Raw genomic sequence first — 20,097 nt, forward strand, 5'->3', positions numbered from 1 at the left:
TGAAGGCACTGGATACTACAAAGGCTCTGGGTCCTGACAATATTGCAGCGATAGTACTGAAGACTTGTGTTCCAGAACTTGCCGTGCCCCTAGCCAAGCTGTTCCAGTACAGCTACAACACTGACATCTACCCGGCAATGTGGAAAATTTCCCAGGTATGTCCTGTAAACAAAAAGGACAATTCTCACTTGAGAAATGATTGCCCTATCAACCTACAATAATAACCTGTATTTACATAGACCTTTAATGCAGTACACATCCCAAGTCACGTAACAGGACAATTATTGAACAAAAATTTGACACTGAACCACAAAAATGTTAGGATAGGTGACTAAATGTTTGGTCAAAGGTAGGTTTTAAGAACTGTCTTAATGGTGGAGAGGTTTAGGAAGGGACTGTCATAATTTAGGGCCTACGCCTAAATGGCCATCAATGGTGCTGCGATGGAAATCGGGGATGTGCGAGAGCTAGCAGTCAGAGGAGTACGGAGATCTCGGTGGGGTGTGGGGCTGGAGGTGATTACAGAGATAGGGAGGGGCGAGGCCATGGAGAAATTGAAAACAAGGATGAGGATTTTAAAATCGAGATGTTGTTTGACCAGAACCCAATGTAGGTCAGTGAGCACAGGGTGATTGGGGAACAGGATTTTCTGCAAGTTAGGATATGGGCAGCAAAGTTTTGGATGAGATCAAGTTTACAGGGGGATGCAAGGTGGGAGGGCAGCCACAAGTGCAATGGAATAATCAAGTCTCAAGGTGGTAAAAGCATGGATAAGGGTTTCAGCAGCAGATGAGCTGAGTGAGGCAGAAGAGATGGGTGATTTTACAATGGAATTGATGGTGACGGAACAATAGCTTCAGTCATCCCAATATTTAATTGGAGGAAATTTCTGCTCATCCAGTGCGGGATATTGGATAAGTCGTCTGATAATTTAGAGACAGTAGAGGAGTCGATAGAGGCGAGGTCGAGCTGGGTGTCATCAGCATAAGCATTTTCAAATGATGTCACCAAGGGGTAGCATTTGTGACAAGAAATAGGAGGGGCAAGGCTAGATCCGCAGCGAACTCCAGAGGCAACTGTGCAGGCCTGGGAAAAGAAGCTAGGCAGGAGATTCCCTGGATACAATTAAGACATATGAGAGTGGAACCCTACGAGCACTGTCCCACCAAGCTGGACACCAGTGAAGGTTTTGAAAGAGGATGTGGTCAACTGTATCAAAGATTAGAGTCAGGTAGACCAGGATGAAGGGGGAATAGCTCATCAAGGTCACAATCATATAGGATGTGATGTGACTTTGATAAGAGCCATTCTGGTACTGTGGGGGGGGCCAGATACCCAATATGGGGGGTTGTGGCTCAAACATGGGAGTTGCAGAAAAGATGGGCACGGATTTGAGAAGGAACAATTTCAAGGATTCTGGACAGGAAAGAGGTTTGAGATGGGGAGGTAGGTTGCAAGGATAAGTTCCATCTTTGAGTATATTCAAGACAGATGTACAGATTTTTGAGCTCAGCGAATTAAGGGATATGGGGTGCGAGTAGGAAAGTGGCATTGAGGTAGCAGGTCAGCTGTGATCATATTGAATGATGGAGCATATTCAAGGGGCTGAATGGTCTACTCCTGCTCATATTCTTATGTTAGAGGGGTCAAGGTGGATTTTTTTTTATTTGGGGGAGGGTGTGGCAATGACAACAAATTTCGAAGGGAGGGGTACAGTACCTGAGGAAAGAGAACTGTTAACAATATCAGTTAACATGGGGGCTAGGAAAGAAAGTTTGGTCATCTGCAGTTTGGTCGGAATAGGGTCAAGAGAACAGCAGGTGAATCCCATGGACAGGATGAGCTCAGAGAATGCATGAGGAGATAGGAAAGAAACTAGAGAAAGATGCAAGTTCACGGCTAAGGTAGGTTCAGGACTAATCTACTCCCAGTAATCAAGTGATGGAAGGGGTTGTCGACAGTGGCACTTACTTACCAATAACCTGCTCACTGATATTCAATTTGGGTTCCACCAGGGCCACTCAGCTCCTGACCTTGGTCCAACATGGACAAAAGAGCTGAACTCAAGAGGTGAAGGGAGTGTGGATGCCCTTGACATCAAGGCAGCATTTGACACAGCGTGACATCAAGGAGCCCTAGTAAAACTGGAGTCAATGGGAATCAGGGGGAAAACTCTCCACTGGTTGGAATCATACCTAGCACAAAGGAAGATGGTTGTGGTTATTGGAGGCCCATCATCTCAGTCCTAGGATATCACTGCAGGATTTCTTCAGGGCAATGTCCTATTTTAAATCACCATACCAGTTGCTGTCAGATGCATACATAAGTTCTGTTCCCTAACTTGAGGGAATGAAGATGGGGGCTACATATGGAGAAATGACCAGGGTGGGAGGAAGTAAAGGTTACACTGAGGACAAGAGCATCAATAGTGAACATGAGGGACTGGTTAATTAGATCAGATGCTGTGAAGCAATGCGCTGAACAGATTAAGTCATTTGGACATATGCAAAACTCAAAGCTGTTAACCCATCAGCTGTACAAGGCACCCAAACCTTAAGTAGGCTTCCAGATTTTTTTTATTAACCTTGAAGTTTGCGTTTTATCCTGGATTAAAGCCAAGTTCAGGCACTGAGTTACGGATACAGTTAAACTTGTGGTGGATGATAAACTCTATCAGAGAACTGTATATTACATTCTTTGTATTTGATTATATGATAGAATGAGTCACATCAGAGGTGTTAGTGAAGCAGTGTTAGTTCCTGGATCTCTGATCTAGCTGTGTCTTTGATGGTAAGAAGAGATGATCTCTCACTCAGTGCTGTTTTGCACTCCCTAGGTAGTGAGCTTGGTTTACCTTTTAACAGAATCCAATCTGACTAATTGGAGAGATTAATTTCTCTCCTATCTCCCTGATTAGATCCGATACAGGCCATCAGTTTAAGTATCTAATATCCCTTTCACATGGTAAACCGTTGGCCAATTCGCAAGAAGAAATACAATTTTAAAAAGGGGCTATAGATGGGTGTGCTTTAGTTAATGGATAGATTTTGGTAGCCATGGAATTATTGCAGTAAAAATGAGGTGAATTCACTGATATAAATTGTACCAGATCTGTGGCAGTGCTAGGGCCAAGACGGTAAATGTACAGGCATCGTAGATTAATTACTCTCTCTAGTTATGAAGTTCACACACGAAGAAAAACAGCACCAGGAATCATTGCTGAGGGATGCACAGCAGAACCAGACAATCACTGCCTCAGTAAAAGCCAGCAGACAGTGAAAGTCAGGGTCAATCTTCAGTGCAGAGCTGGCAATGACAAATGTCTGTACTAAATGGAGTCACGTGTCCAAACAGCCAGAGAATATTCAGGCTTCCTAACAGCCATTAGAAATGCACACCATTGTGTTTTTTCACTCACCTTGTAAATCTCATAGTTTAACTCCAGTCCCTCCTTCTCATCATACACGGTGTATGAGTGAATGAGTAATCCAAATGGTCTGAAGGAAGCGTCTTTTTCCAGCTGCACAATAAACTCATCAAGGTTGATGCAGTAACCAGCTGGGATAAATTCTAACACTTTACTTTCAACATTATCAACCTAGATAGGAACAAATTGTTTACAGTAAACTACAGGGCTTTATGCACATAGGAAGTAGTTTCTCTTTTCCCCTCCCTTTAACTTTCTTCTCTTGCAGCATAGTCCAGTCTCTTATTGATTCCACAGATCAAAACACAGAAGCCATTTTATGATAGCCGAGTCAGCTGTCCATCTATTCATAAAATCCTCCTTGACAATGCTGTCATGTCCCAGTCCATTGAATCAATGCATAACATGAACACCACCATTAATTCAGTTCCTTCAGAGGGGGCACTTTTACCTTTCGGTCTGTTACAACATTTAACTAGAAGACAAACCGTTCTCTCCTCCTCACCAGGAAAGGCCCTGCAGGATTTATTAATTGATTGGAAAACAAACTCAGTCTACCATAAACACAATTACAAAACAACACTATTAGTTCAGTTAAAGTAATTTAATCAATGACATGGCTCTTCTGAAGTGCTTCTATCTGCGCATCATTCCTCAGTCTTTTTTTTTTAAATGGACGAAATGTCTGCCAGATGTTTGACTCAAGTTCACAACTGCAGGAATGGAAGGCAGTCTGTCCTAACACTCCCAAGCATGCAAGGTTCTATTTCAGTTCTCTCGGCATCAAAGCAGTGAAGTCACACTTTAGAAATCACCGTTCTTCCCCTTCAAAAGGCTCTTGCTGTGGTGCAGTTCCACAGGTATCACCTGCCCTACATTGGCAGCTCCGATGTGTGAGCCCAAACAGAGAACCAGTGAGGCATGCAACCAAGGGAGGGGAGAGAAGAGGAGAAAGGAATATCATAATCAAATGTTGATTTTCACGCGGCATCCACAAGAGTACTTTCTGGTGGTGATCAGGACCAGAGACCCTGCCAAATTTGCCTTTCCCTAACTCAGGAGCATGGAGGGCAACTCTAGCCTGTATTGTCACCACACACGAGATGCAACCAGTGAAAAATGCATTACAGAACCTTGCTTGCGTGAACAGACTGCAGTACCACGATGCAGTGCATAATCTCAGCACTGTTTAGGTTAGTTAAGACCTTGCGAAGACAAGCAACTGATACATTTCAATAGCCTACCTCTACGTTGTCATATTTTTCTATAACTTTGCTGGAGTATTTGATATTGAAGAATGTAGTGAGGCTGCAGGTACTGTAGTACAATTGGATTTCAAGGTCCTTGTAGCCAAATACTGATTCTCTGCAGGCAAAGCAGAAATAACCACATGTTGATAGAGAATCTGCAGAAGTTAGATTTATTTTCTCCTTACTTTAATCCAGGGCCATTTATAAATTTCAAATTAACATATTTACTTGAAGATGTTTAGTTACACAGTGGTCATGTCTAGTGCCTGATTTATATTAGAGCTGCCTCAGTAGAAATGTTGCTATTGGATCTGAGCTAACAGCCCATCCGCATAGCTCAACAATGTAACTTTGCTATTTCTCGTTTTAAAAAAAACTTGAATTTATATAGCGTCTTTTGCAATCGCAGGTCATCTCAAAGTGCTTTACAGCCATTGAAGTACTTCTGAAGTGTAGTCATTGTTGTTATGTAGGAAATGCGGCAGCCAATTTGCGCACAGCAAGATCCCATACACAGCAATGTGATCATGACTGGATAATCTGTTTTTTTAAAAAAAGTGTACTGACATTTCTCGGCAGATTGAAAAGTTGCGCTTGCGACTTTGTAGAAAACGTTTGCGCAAGATGCTGCTAAAGCCTGTCTCAGCATAAATGAGAAGTGAGCGGTACTGTGGAACAGCTTACACTAGAAGGAGTTCCATCAATATAGAGGGCTATTGATGAGCTCTTCAAACGATGCAAAGCCCTAGCAACTAGTCGATAGCAAAGGTGTCAGAACTCAGCTGTTAACATTTGTACGGTGCCAAATAATGGAAGTGCTATGAAATTTAAAAAACAAAAGATTATCAAACTATTTATAGCTATTGTATATTAAATTCACTACATGCAGTGAACATTCCGCTGAAATCACCTATGCCAATCTCTTTGAATGGGATGTTCCATTGTAAAAATGAATGCATTTACCTGCAATATCTGATGGGTAGCATTGTGATAGGAGTTCCAGGCATTACACAATACCAATTCTTTTTGAACGGTGGGGTATGTGCGTATTATACAGCAGAATGCATTTCAACGGAAGACATGATTAAAACAGAGTGTGCTGGTCAGTCCGCATACCTTAAGTACTGTTCAGAGACAAAGTGTTCAAGTAATGTAGTGTAGTTTCATGAGGCTGACCGAGTATCAAATGGACTGAATTGAGGAAAAACTGGAGAGGCTTGGGTTTTTCTTCCCAAAAAGGTAAACAAGATGGGACCTCAGAGGAACATGTCAACTTGACTCAGTTGGTAGCACTCTCATCAGGTTCTGGACTGGAGTCCATCATCTGGGCTGCGCCTGAATACAGTACTGAAGGAATGCCCTATTGTGGACATTAAACTGAAGAACCTAAATTGCCTGCTCAGACTTAATGATAAAGATCCCTTGGCACAATTTGACTAAGAGCAGTGAGTTCACCTGATATCCTGGCCAACATTTCACCCACACTCAACACAAACAACGGAAGTAGTGTGTGCTGTTCTAGGCAGCTCATTGCAGAAATCATAGCAAGAGTCATGGAAAAGGGGCAGCAACAATTCACCAGAATGATATCAGGACAAAGGCTCAAAATTGGGTCTTTTCTCACTGGAACAGAGATGTCATGTGGGATTTAATGGAGGTTTTCAAAAAGGTATGGAAGGCTTTGAGAGGTGTGAGAGTGAAAGGTTGTTTCCACTGGTTGGTGAATCGATGACAAGGGGACATAGACTGAGGTTTTGGAAGAATGAAGGGAGAAGTGAGGAGTAGTGTTTTCACACAGAGGGGTTATCAGAATAGGGACTGTTTTACCACAAGGGGATATGGAAGCAGAGGCTGAAATACTATTTAAAACAGGAATCAAACACAAAGATTTGAAACAGAGAAGATAAAAGAACAGAAGAGACTTTCAGTCAACCAGCCTAGCATCTGATCAAGAGATCCCATTGTTTTCCAAACGGATCCTCATACATTGTGGTGCACAAATAGCCCGAAAAATATCAAGCTAATAATAAAATGACAAGCAGGTCAGACTCCATTAGGAGCCAGGAATATTATAATCAAAGGTAGTACAGTGCAGTGAGACAGCATCACCCTCCTAGACTCTTAGAAGGGTACAAAGTTTCATCTGAGGCCAGAAAACTTAGATTAGCAACATAAAATTATAAAGGCACCCAGAGGCTGAGAGTTTATTTGACTAAAAAGGGTAGGGCCAGGCAAATCCAGGAAAAAAATAATAATTTTGGTATCAAGGAGGTGGATGTCCTAAACTGGCTAAAAAGTTCAAACCAAATAAATCCCCCTGGCCAGAAGGCATTTATATTAGAATGCTGAGCCAAGAGGAAGGGGATCTTTGAGGCACTGACATTCATCAAGAGTGAGTCATTGGATATTGGAAGGTTTCAATAGATGGGAAAGAAGCTAGTGTGGTGCCCAGATTCAAAAAAAAAAGGGGGAAAAACAAACACAGGCAACTACACACCCAATACTCTTACTTCCATGTCAGGGGTTTGGATTATGAAAACAGATAGGAGAAACTTGGGCGAAATCCACCCTAGAAAAGTCATGACAGAGATGACCACATACAAGGATACAAGATAGTTAAAGTAAAAATATAAATCTGGAATCTTACTTCAAATTAAGTTGAGACTAGGACAAGGAGTTACTGGGTCTCCGTAGGACAAGATAAATTTAGGACTGCTATCGGGACATGCTTACACAGTGAGTGATCAACACATGGAGCATACCCCTGGATAGGGGAGGGAGGCAGAAACCCTGCAACCATTTATGAAACAATTGGATGATAGAGTGGGAAGGGGCTGTAGGACCTTTCTGGTAAATAAATTAAGATGGGTCAAATGGCCTTCATCATCTGCAAATACCTTGCGATAAAAGGAAAGGGCCTGGAAATGGGATGTGCTGTAATTCTATGGGCAGGGTACAACAATAACCTATACTTATACGGACCCTTTAACAGAATATAAATGTCCCAGGGCGCTTCATGGAGGCATTATGAAACAAAATATAGCACCAAGCCACATAAGGAGATACTAGGGCTGATGAACAAAAGCTTGGTTTTAAGGAGTGTCTTAAAGGGGAAAAATGAGGTAGAGAGGCGGAGAAGGGTAGGGAGGGAATTCCAGAACTTGGGGCCCAGGCAGCTGAAGGCACGGTCACCAATGGTGGAGTGATTAAAATCAGGGATGCTCAAGAGGCCAGAATTAAATGTGTGCAGATATCAAGTGCTATGGGGCTGGAGGAGATTACAGATAGGGGGCATGGGGCCATGAAGAAATTTGAAAATAAAAAGATGATAATTTTAAAATTAGGGTGGTTACAGCACAGAGGGACATCACTTGGCCTGCTGTGTCCATGCTGATTCTCTGCAAGACCTGCTAAGCTAGTCCCACCACCCCCGACTTTTCCCCCCTCACCCTTCAAATTTTCTTCTCTTCAAAAGAGAATTGGATAATTACCTGAAGACCTTGATTGAGTTTACCTCCACCACACTCTCAGGCAGTGCAGTCCATATCATAACCACTCACTGTGTAAAAGTGCTTTTTTTCAGGTCACTGTTGCTTCTTCTGCTAGTCACCAGGAGTCCTCTGGTTCGCAAACCCACCCTCCAATGGGAACAGTTTCTCCCTATTTACTCTGTCCAGACCCCTCATGATTTTGAACACTCCCATCAAATCTCCTCTCAGCCTTCACTTCTCTAAGGAAAGCAGCCCCAGCTTCTGTAATCTATGCTCATAACTGAGGTCCTGCATCCCAGGAAATCATTCTCGTCAATCTATTTTCCATCTGTTTTAGTGCCTTCACATCCTTCCCAAAGTCCGGTGCCCAAATTGGACACGATACTCCAGTTGAGGAGAGGTGGAAAGGATCAAGTCAAACATTAGGTAAGGGAATTGCTTGGAATAGCAACTTATAACTGCACACTTGAGAAAGCAGTGATACACATGAGAGCCTCACAAATGACTGAAACAGGCTTTATCAACAGGTAAAAACAGAGATAAAAACAAAAAAACTGCAGATGCTGGAAATCCAAAACAAAAACAGAATTACCTGGAAAAACTCAGCAGGTCTGGCAGCAACGGCGGAGAAGAAAACAGTTGACGTTTCGAGTCCTCGTGACCCTTCGACAGAACTTGAGTTCGAGTCAAAGAAAGAGTTGAAATATAAGCTGGTTTAAGGTGTGTGTGTGGGGGGCGGAGAGAGAGAGAGGTGGAGGGGGGGGTGTGGTTGTAGGGACAAACAAGCAGTGATAGAAGCAGATCATCAAAAGATGTCAACGACAATAGTACAATAGAACACATAGGTGTTAAAGTTAACGTTGGTGATATTATCTAAACAAATGTGCTAATTAAGAATGGATGGTAGGGCACTCAAAGTATAGCTCTAGTGGGGTTTTTTTTTATATAATGGAAATAGGTGGGAAAAGGAAAATCTTTATAATTTATTGGAAAAAAAAGGAAGGGGGAAACAGAAAGGGGGTGGGGATGGGGGAGGGAGCTCACGACCTAAAGTTGTTGAATTCAATATTCCAAATAAAAGGTGTGGCTATGGGTACCCGCATGGGGCCCAGCTATGCCTGTCTCTTTATGGGGTATGTGGAACATTCCTTGTTGCAGTCCTACTCCGGCCCCCTTCCACAACTCTTTCTCCGGTACATCGATGATTACTTCGGTGCCGCTTCATGCTCTTGTCGGGACTTGGAAAAATTTATTAATTTTGCTTCCAATCTCCACCCCTCCATCATTTTCACGTGGTCCATCTCTGACACTTCCCTTCCCTTCCTTGACCTCTCTGTCTCAATCTCTGGTGATAGACTGTCCACCAATATCCATTACAAACCCACCGACTCCCACAGCTATCTCGACTACAGCTCCTCACACCCCGCTTCCTGTAAGGACTCCATCCCATTCTCTCAGTTCCTTCGCCTCCGTCGCATCTGTTCCGATGATGCTACATTCAAAAACAGTTCCTCTGACATGTCCTCCTTCTTCCTTAACCGAGGTTTTCCACCCACGGTCGTTGACAGGGCCCTCAACCGTGTCCAGCCCAACTCCTGCGCATCCGCCCTCACGCCTTCTCCTCCCTCCCAGAAACATGATAGGGTCCCCCTTGTCCTCACTTATCACCCCACCAGCCTCCGCATTCAAAGGATCATCCTCCGCCATTTCCGCCAACTCCAGCATGATGCCACCACCAAACACATCTTCCCTTCACCCCCCTTATCGGCATTCCGTAGGGATCGCTCCCTCCGGGACACCCTGGTCCACTCCTCCATCACCCCCTACTCCTCAACCCCCTCCTATGGCACCACCCCATGCCCACGCAAAAGATGCAACACCTGCCCCTTCACTTCCTCTCTCCTCACCGTCCAAGGACCCAAACACTCCTTTCAAGTGAAGCAGCATTTCACTTGCATTTCCCCCAACTTAGTCTACTGCATTCGTTGCTCCCAATGTGGTCTCCTCTACATTGGAGAGACCAAACGTAAACTGGGCGACCGCTTTGCAGAACACCTGCGGTCTGTCCGCAAGAATGACCCAAACCTCCCTGTCGCTTGCCATTTTAACACTCCACCCTGCTCTCTTGCCCACATGTCTGTCCTTGGCTTGCTACATTGTTCCAGTGAAGCCCAACGCAAACTGGAGGAACAACACCTCATCTTCCGACTAGGGACTTTACAGCCTTCCGGACTGAATATTGAATTCAACAACTTTAGGTCGTGAGCTCCCTCCCCCATCCCCACCCCCTTTCTGTTTCCCCCTTCCTTTTTTTTCCCAATAAATTATAAAGATTTTCCTTTTCCCACCTATTTCCATTATAAAAAAAAACCCCCACTAGAGCTATACCTTGAGTGCCCTACCATCCATTCTTAATTAGCACATTCGTTTAGATAATATCACCAACTTTTAACTTTAACACCTGTGTTCTATTGTACTATTGTCATTGACATCTTTTGATGATCTGCTTCTATCACTGTTTGTTTGTCCCTAAAACCACACCCCCCCCTCCACCTCTCTCTCTCTCTATCTCTCCGCCCCCCACACACACACCTTAAACCAGCTTATATTTCAACTCTTTCTTGAACTCGAACTCAAGTTCTGTCGAAGGGTCATGAGGACTCGAAAAGTCAACTCTTTTCTTCTCCACCGATGCTGCCAGACCTGCTGAGTTTTTCCAGGTAATTCTGTTTTTGTTTTATCAACAGGTGCAGTTTTAGGCAGACGTAAATACAATTGGAGGGACTCCTTGGCATTTCAATCTCTGAACAGGTTTCCTTCATCATTCACTGTTTTCCCCGTATCCTCTTGTTGTGCTACCTGCCCAGACACGTTGAATTTCAGCGCGCAAACCACCTTGCTGGTTTATGGAAAAAAGTATAAATTTAGCAGATTAGTTTGTTCTCAGCCGGGAGCTGCTCAGGTTTATAGATCAAGTGCTAACTGCACTGCTTTAAATCACTCACTCATCAAAATCACAGTTCAATCCACAAGGATGGTTGACAGAAGGAAGGTTAAAGAAAGATTTGCATTTATATAGTGTCTTTTAGCTACTTTTGAAGTCAACATAATAGCAAGTTTGTGCACAAGGTTCCACAAACAGAAATAAATGACGATTTAATCTGTGTTGTGTTTTTTTAAATTTGTCCATGGGATTGGAGCAATGCTGGCTGGCCCAGCATTTATTGCCCATCCCTAATTGCCCCTTGAGAAGGTGGTGGTAAGCTGCCATCTTGAACCACTGCAGTCCATGTGGTGTAGGTACACCCACAGTGCTGTTAGGGAGGGAGTTCCAGGATTTTGATCCAGCGACAGTGAAGGAATGACAATATATTTCCAAGTCAGGATGGTGAGGGGCTTGGAGGGGAACTTCCAGGTGATGGTATTCCCATATGTCTGCTGCCCTTGTCCTTCTAGATGGTAGTGGTCGTGGGTTTGGAAGGTGCTGTCGAAGGAGCCTTGCTGAGTTCCTGTAGTGCATCTTGTAGATGGTACACACTGCTGCTACTGTGCGTCAGTGGTGGAGGGAGTGAATGTTTGTGGATGTGGTGCCAATCAAGCGGGGTTGCTTTCTCCTGGACGGTGCCAAGCTTCTTAGTAGAGGGAGAAATATTCGCCAGGACACAGAGGAGAACGCCTATATTTTGAAATAGTGCCATGAGATCTTTAATGTACGCTTGAGAGTATAGATGGGATCTTGGCATAACATCTGATGCAGGCAATGCAGCATTCCCTCAGTACTGCATTAGGAATGACAGCCTGGATTACGTGCTCAAGTCTCTGGAGTAGGACTTTAACTCACAACATTCTGACTCAAGAGGCTAGAGTACTGCCTGCTGAGCCACAGCTGATGCTATGCTAAACCAGGCAAACTAGAACCACAAAAGAGCACAAGGCAATCAAAACAACCAATTCTAGAACACAGCATGAAAACAGAAACCAAACAAAAAGACTAAAAGCTTGCAACATGTTGTATATTTGAAACAGGAGCCCTGTCGACAGGATTCAATGTAACACAAATCACATACTCATCTCCAAACACTTGGTGACTGTATAATGGACTGAAGCTCGTGGTCTCATCCTCCAGGTCTTCAGCGAAGCGAACTATTAATATGGAAAAAACACATCATGCTGACTCTCTGATTCGGAGAAAGAAATGACTGAACCGATTTCATTAAGGCAGAGCTAGATAGATTCTTGACAAGCAAGGGGGTGAAAGGTTATAGGGGTAGGCGGGAATGTGGAGTTTAGGTTACAATCAGATCAGCCACGATTTTATTGAATGGCGGAGCAGGCTTGAGGGTCCAAGTGGCCTACTCCTGCTCCTAATTCGTATGCTTGTATTACTGCCCGTTGGTTACATTAACAATTCAATATGTAGAGAAATCGTACTCCCCCAGGAATTCCATCAGAAACGGAATGATCTATCCCAACGAGGAGGATTATTCACTGGTCCATGTCACTGAACATTTTCCAGCATTGCAGTAACATTTACATCTACTCCATTTCTGTCACCAATTTCGAAGCCAGTAGCATTACCCTCTTTCTCAGTCGCTCCTCCTCCCTTGCTTTCTGAAGCATAAAGGGAGCAGTGTGCAAGTCACAAGAAGATTCTGTGCTTGAAGCACATACCTAACTTTAGCCGAATAGCCTTGTTGGTATCGCACTTGTATTCTGCTAACTTCTTTTCCAGGTTCAAAATATCTACAGAAAATAAATCAGACAAAAAGTTAGCAGAAAAAACACCTAGATAGCCACTGTAATCGGATAAAGTGTAAGCAGTCCTGATCAAGGCTACATTTTATTTACAAACACAACCATCTCCTGTCAAAGATCTGATAAGAACAGAAGTGTTAAACTCAGCAGCATTACCAGACGCAACTAACATCAGCACTGGGAAAGACCCAGGCATCCGAGTGCAATAGGATGGGATTCCATTGTCTACTACTGTACTGAGGTTAGCTCCTAGGGACTGGGAGGAGGTTTCAAGGGGTCCAAGGACACAGAGGCCGGGTCTGAGGTCACTGCCAGACAGGAGCCTGGAACCTAATGGTATCGGGGGAGGAGGTCCAAGGTTTCAAAGTGCTGGTGGTAGTTGGGAGGAAGGGGAGTGGGTTATAAGATTAGGAAGCACTGGGCGTGCAGTCGCAGGGTTTGTGTGCACTGAGAGAGAGTTGCAGAATCTAAGAATGGCGTCCAAGGAAAGGGAAGGAAGTCCGCTGATTTTCTGGGTGTCCAGCAGGACACTGGGGGTTGCTGGAATCTGGGAGTATGGGGATGGTGGGGAATAAGGTCTTGAACACCTTTGACTGGGAGGAGAGCCCAGGAGAATGGATCACAATCTGCCCCCAACACCACTTTCCCACCTTCAGCTGTTTCCCATTTGAATTCTAGCAAGGATAACATCTTCATTAGAATTAATTGATCGATAATCTGGGACCAAAGACGGGTGACTTAAAATTCCCAGACTGTATTGGTTGTGGCATTTGTATTCAATTAACAAATTTCTATTAAGAATTAGCCCATAAGATGCTCCATGTTCATCATAATGCACTTTCCAGGTTTTCATACAGTCCCCAGCACTTACACTGTTCCTGCTTATTAAAGAGCCATCTCTACTGGATGGATGGCACTAATTATTTCTCATTACCATGGGCATCAATCCCAAAGGCAGCGCTTAAAGTGTATTGGGCACACCAGCTATTGTGGGGCAACTCAAGTAACCATCCAGGTTCACCTTCTGTCCGCTGCTATTGTCCATCCTACAGCACTACTCAGTTCAGGAACTTTCAAATTGTTCCAATTTTTTTCTTTAAGTGGGTGGAATAAAGACTGTGTAGCCTCTACTCTAATTAAATGAACTCCCAAACCTAGCTTACAAATGACTCTGGTCTTGCAGGATGGGGAACCCAGGACTATTAGCTTAACAGATATTTTGCACAAACGTTTCTTTCAGCACTTGTGAGGAGTCACTTGTTTTCTCTGCTAACTAATAAACTAAGAGGCATATTACCGATCTCCAAGTGATGGCAAGGAAGTTGAGGATAACAGCAGATAGAGAGAGGGAAGAGGAACAACAATTAAAATTGTAATCATCCACTTTATGATTGGGACAGAGAGGGAGTAAACGGAGAAAAGGGATTTGAATCCCTGCAGTGTGTACAGGGCTCCTTCCTCAAGCAGTGTGTTAGTCAGCCTACAAAGAGAGAAGTGTTGCTAGGTCTGGTTCTGAGGGATAAAACAGATAAGGCACCACATCTGGTCTCCTTATCCAAAGAAAGATGCAAATGCCTTAGCAGTTCAAAGAAGGTTTACTAGACTAATACTAGGAATGGGCAGGTTGTCTTATGAGGAAAGGTTGGACAGGTTAGGCTTGTATCCACTGGAGTTTAGAACAGTAAGAGGTGACTTAATTGAAACATATAAGATCCTGAGGGATCTTGACAGGGTGGATGTGGAGAGGATGTTTCCTCTTGTGGGAGAATCTAGAACTAGGGGTCACTGTTTAAAAATATGGGGTCACCCATTTAAAACAGAGATGAGGAGAATTTTTTTCTCTCAGAGGGTTGTGAGTCTTTGGAACTCTCTTCCTCAAAAGACAGTGGAGAGAGAGTCTTTGAATATTTTTAAGGCAGAGCTAGATAGATTCTTGATAAGCAAAGGGGTGAAAGGTTATCATGGGTAGGCAGGAATGTGGGGTTGAGGTTAAAATTAGATTGTCCATGGTCCTATTGAATGGTGGAAGAGGTTCGAGGGGCCGAGTGGCCTACTCCTGCTCCTAATTCGTATGTTGGTATCGGGTAGATGAATTAAAGGTGGGCGAGTACCTTAGGAATGGCGACTACACTGTGACAAGGCTTAAGATCCAACAAAAATTAAGAGTCAGTATAAAGCCTAGAATGTCAGATTGGATGAGGGCAGATTCTAGAAAACTGAAGAATGTAGCAAACCCTTTTCAGTGTCTGGCCCAGTCTCCCCCACCACAGTCAACAGCTCCCATCCCCACCACAATTAGCCCCCTCTGCAGTCTGTATTCTTTAATCAATGTTGCTATTCCACTTCCTTTCTGATCTTTACTGTCCCTCCTCTTACAGGTATCACATATGGATTTTCCTCTCTTCTCCGGTTTGCAGCCAGGTTTGGGATTTAGATCCTCTGATAAATTGCTTCCAATTCCCCCAGTACAAATCTGTACATGGGCTCGTGCCTGGCTGAAAAGGTGGTGCCTCAGCAAACACACCACCCCCCTCTCTACCCACACACCCACCCCACCCCCCTCCCTCCCTCCCTCCTCCACCACTAAGTGAGAACAAGCTTTTGGTCACCTATTCTAAAGTCTCCTTAAATAAAATCAGAAAATGCTGGAAACACTCAGCAGGTCAGGCAGCGTCTCTGTGGAGAGACAGAAACAGAGTTAACATATCAGGCCAAGGACCTTTTGTCTGATAAAAGATCACTGAGGTGAAAGGTTAACTCTATTTGTCTCTCTCCACAGATGCTGCCAGACCTGCTGAGTATTTATAGCACTTTCTGTTTTTACTTCAGATCTCCAGCAGCTGCTGGAAAAATTACTGACTTTGGTATTAGTTTAAAATCTCCTTATGAGTTTGATAATGTTCCTGTGTGCTTTGGGACATCTTATGATGGTAATATATAAATACAAGTTTTTGTGTATCATTCAGTCTTCCCTTGAACTCCCCCCACCCCCGGCATTTGATTTCACTCTACTCCATATTTCTTTTGCTAAATTATTTTCTGCACAAACATTACTCTTATCTTGCTTCCCTAGTAGCTGCTTCTAGTTGGTTTAATTTTCTCAGATCCCACTGCTTCCTGGCTTAAATATCTCATCACATCCTTACTTAACCATTTTGCCAATGCAGTGACACTTTGCCTTTCAGATGTAGCCTGCCATTGCAGAATAGCCACCATTTGTCCTAGGGCTGGCCTCAATGCCCCGAGTGGGATCTCTCTTCCTGACATCACATCTTCAGCCATGTCACATTTCTCCCTATTCCGGCAGACAGCTGTGGAGGCCATCATGATGTTACCAGTGAAGCCCAGCTCCCAAGATTATTTGTTCAGATCAGCAGGGGCATGATCACGATTGATGAGAAATACAAGTTTTGCTTAACCTCCTCTCCTGGGCCTGCAGTACATGCGGGAACTCTAGGAAGCTTTTTGCGTTCTGGACAACCACAAGTGTCATCAGCTGGAGCAGCTCGAGCTCCAGGATTCGGAGCTAGTAAAGCAGCAGGCGGCATGCAGCACATCTGCGATTTTGAGAGTTACATGGAGAGCACCTTTCTGGAAGCGGTCACCCTGCAGTTTAAGAGTACGTAGGCAGAGAGGGAATGGCTGATCATCAGACAGTCAAGGACCAGGCAAGTAGTGCAGGAGTCACCTGAGTGCATCACCCATTCTCCAACCAGTATTCACTTTGGTGGGGGACAGAGTAAGAGGGAATGTAATAAAGTCTAAATTAGGGTTACTGTGCAGAGGTAGATAGCCGAGTAGATGTTGTGGCGATAACAGAAACCTGGCTCAAAGAAGGGCAGGACTAGGTATTTAATATTCCTGGATACAAGTTGTTCTGGAAAGATAGAGAAGGAAAGAAAGGAAGGGGGAATAGCAGTATTGATTAAGAAGAACATTGTACTGCTGGAGAGAGAGGATGTCCTTGAGGGTCAAGGACAAAATCTATTTGGTTAGAGCTAAGAAACAATAGAAGTACCGTTACACAACTGACTGTATTCTATAGGCCACTGTCTACCATAAAAGATATAGAGGAACAAATTTGCAAGAAAATCACAGAGTTGCATGAACTATAGAATCATGGCAATGGGGGATTATCTATCCCAGAGGTTTGTGGATGCTCATCATTTAGTATATTCAAGACTGAGATTGACAGTTTTTTGACCTCTCAGGGAATCAAGGATATGGGGCAAGCAGGAAAGTGGAGTTGAGGTTAAAAAAATAATCAGCCCTGATCTTACTGAATGATGGAGCAAGCTTGAGGGGTGAATCACCTTACATTCCCCCACCTTCTTGAACCACTACAGCCCATGAGGTGTAGGTACACCCACAATGCTATCAAGGAGGAAGTGCTAGGATCTGTCACCTTCTTGCCCGCCCACTTAACCTGTCTATATCACTCTGCAGTCTCTGTGTCATCCTCACAGCTTACATTCCCAAGTTTTGCATCATCAGCAAACATTATACTCAGTCCTTACATCTAAGTCATTAAATAGACGCTAAATAGCAGAGGGCCCAGCCCTGATCCTCATAGCACTCCACTAATTACAGCCCGCCAACCTGAAAATGACCCATTCATCCATACCCTGTTTTCTGTCCATTAATCAATCCTCCATCCATGCTAATATATCACCCTCAACTCCATGAGCCCTTACCTTGTGCAACAACGTTTAATGTGGCACCTTATTGAAGGCTCTTGAAAATCCAAATATACATATCCACTGGTTTCCCTACTCTCATAAGACGGAAACAGATGTTTGGGATCAGACTGGACTAAAATAGTGCACTGATTTGGAAAGGGTTCATCAGAGCAGCAGGAGAGATCCTTGCAGCTAAGCTGGAGTGATGCAATAAGTTTGTATATGCAATATGTTATGGATGTGTCAATTCTCAGCTTTGCCTGTTCAGTACAATTTAATTTCCAAACCACAGTTCCTAAAAACAGCTAAATATCCTATGATTGCGTGTGATGAGGGAAATCATGTAAAGAGATAGTTTTCCTGCTCAATTAGAAAGACATCAGCTGGCTATGATCCCAGGATAAAGATAATTTACGGATCCTGTAAGTTAAAGATTGACTTGTAACCATGTGCTCATACTGCTGTGGTCCATGCTGCATGTTATGCTGGAATATGTGGGGCTTCTCTTAAATAAGGGTTAGATAAATGCATGCACGTCTAACTAGAGGCCTGAACCCACATTATATTTAAATACACAATTTATATTTGGCTAATAGATAGGATGTGGGAAGTCAAATGTCAAGCTCAATAAATTTCCATCAGGGCAAGTTCAGTGGTTGAAGAGCCTTTTTTTACACCCTGGACTCATAGTCTAAGTGTAAACTAACAGGTCACACACTGGTAAAATAATCAGGTTAACAGTTATTATTTAACTACCCTGAGAATTCGCCAACAATCCTGTCTGCGTTAGAAAGTGATGAGCTCAAGCCCGTGTGGAAGTGAGAATGCCACTTTGGCAGATGCAATTAAACCAGTCTTCCTGTTCCTTCAGAGGTCCTGTGGCCTGGGGGGGGGGGGGTGGGGGGGGGGGAGTGGGGTAAGTACACAAAAATAGAAAGTGCTGGAAAAACTCAGCAGGTCTAACAGCCCGTGGAGAAAAAGACAAGAGTTAAGGGTTCGAGTCTGTGTGACTCTTGTTCAGAGTGGGGGATAAGTAAGTGTGCAGTCATTACAGGGAGGATCAGACTTGAGGAACAAGCTGGTCTTTCCCTGTCCATCGCTCTTTCCTGTGCGAAATCCCATGGCGCTCTACAGAAACATCACGGCACAGACAAGAGGTCATTTGCCCCATTGTACTTGAAAGGCAGAGTTCTCCCAAAAAGTGTCCCGGCCAATATTCATCCCTCAGCCAACATCACAACGCACCACCTGTGACGATTGCTGTCTGCGGGATCTTCCTATGCACAAACTAGTTGTCGTACACTTCCAAAACTACTTCAGCAGCTGTAGGGCGACCTGAAGTCTGGAAAATCACTACTAAATAGAAATCCTAATACAGAATGTAGACAAGTGAACTTTAAACACTGAAAGAGGGCAACAGGAAAAGGATCCCCGCCAAGCGAGGGCTTAAGACACTGATGTCCTTACAAACTAGATCAAGCCTGAAAATAAAGGTGCTCAGTCCCCGGGAAGCTGAGACTCCCGGGGATCTGGTAATAAGAAGCTCCGGAAACTCGCGCCTTTTTCCACCGGCTTCAGGAATTCACTCACCCGCCATGTCAGCCGCTCGGCGCCGCTGCCGCTCTCAGGCCTGAGCGAGAGGCCGAGCCCGATCCTCCCGCTCGATTACAGCTGCCTGCGGCCGCACCACGTGACCCGAGGGCGGAGAGCGCGGGAACATCGATACAAAAAAACCTCTCCCTTCCCCCAATTCCCCTCCCCCAAATCACCTCCCCTATTCCCCTCCCCTCCCCCAAATTAACTTCCCCCAATTCCCCTCCCCCATTCCCCTCCCCCATTCCCCTCCCTGCCCCCATCCCCTCCCCCATTCCCCTCCCTGCCCCCATTCCCCTCCCCCATTCCCCTCCCTGCCCCCATTCCCCTCGCCCATTCCCCTCCCTGCCCCCATTCCCCTCCCCCATTCCCCTCCCCCATTCCCCTCCCTGCCCCCATCCCCTCCCCCATTCCCCTCCCTGCCCCCATTCCCCTCGCCCATTCCCCTCCCTGCCCCCATTCCCCTCCCCCATTCCCCTCCCCCATTCCCCTCCCTGCCCCCATCCCCTCCCCCATTCCCCTCCCCCATTCCCCTCCCTGCCCCCATCCCCTCACCCATTCCCCTCCCTGCCCCCATTCCCCTCCCTGCCCCCATCCCCTCCCCCATTCCCCTCCCTGCCCCCATTCCCCTCCCTGCCCCCATTCCCCTCCCTGCCCCCATCCCCTCCCCCATTCCCCTCCCTGCCCCCATTCCCCTCCCTGCCCCCATTCCCCTCCCTGCCCCCATTCCCCTCCCTGCCCCCATTCCCCTCCCCCATTCCCCTCCCTGCCCCCATTCCCCTCCCCCATTCCCCTCCCCTCCCCCATTCCCCTCCCTGCCCCCATTCCCCTCCCCCATTCCCCTCCCTGCCCCCATTCCCCTCGCCCATTCCCCTCCCTGCCCCCATTCCCCTCCCCCATTC

The 20,097-nt window shown here is 45.1% G+C and overlaps 1 protein-coding gene across 2 annotated transcripts in view; it reads right to left on the reverse strand.

The window, feature by feature from the left end:
- The window catches only part of hat1 (histone acetyltransferase 1), a 36,683-nt gene extending 17,355 nt beyond the window's left edge, over window positions 1-19,328 (reverse strand). The window contains exons 1-5 of one of the 2 annotated variants that reach the window (XM_041180488.1): window positions 19,193-19,328; window positions 12,840-12,911; window positions 12,236-12,311; window positions 4,672-4,792; window positions 3,419-3,598 (exon numbers count right to left, since the gene is read on the reverse strand). In XM_041180488.1, the coding sequence (XP_041036422.1) occupies window positions 3,419-3,598; window positions 4,672-4,792; window positions 12,236-12,311; window positions 12,840-12,911; window positions 19,193-19,199 (456 nt within the window). In that variant the 5' untranslated portion in view covers window positions 19,200-19,328. The remainder of the gene's footprint in view (window positions 1-3,418; window positions 3,599-4,671; window positions 4,793-12,235; window positions 12,312-12,839; window positions 12,912-19,192) is intronic. The other variant, XM_041180490.1, reaches the window with a different exon arrangement.
- Window positions 19,329-20,097: the final 769 nt, after the last annotated feature.

This window comes from Carcharodon carcharias, chromosome X (genome assembly GCF_017639515.1).
Source record: "Carcharodon carcharias isolate sCarCar2 chromosome X, sCarCar2.pri, whole genome shotgun sequence".
Taxonomy (NCBI): Eukaryota; Metazoa; Chordata; class Chondrichthyes; order Lamniformes; family Lamnidae; genus Carcharodon; species Carcharodon carcharias.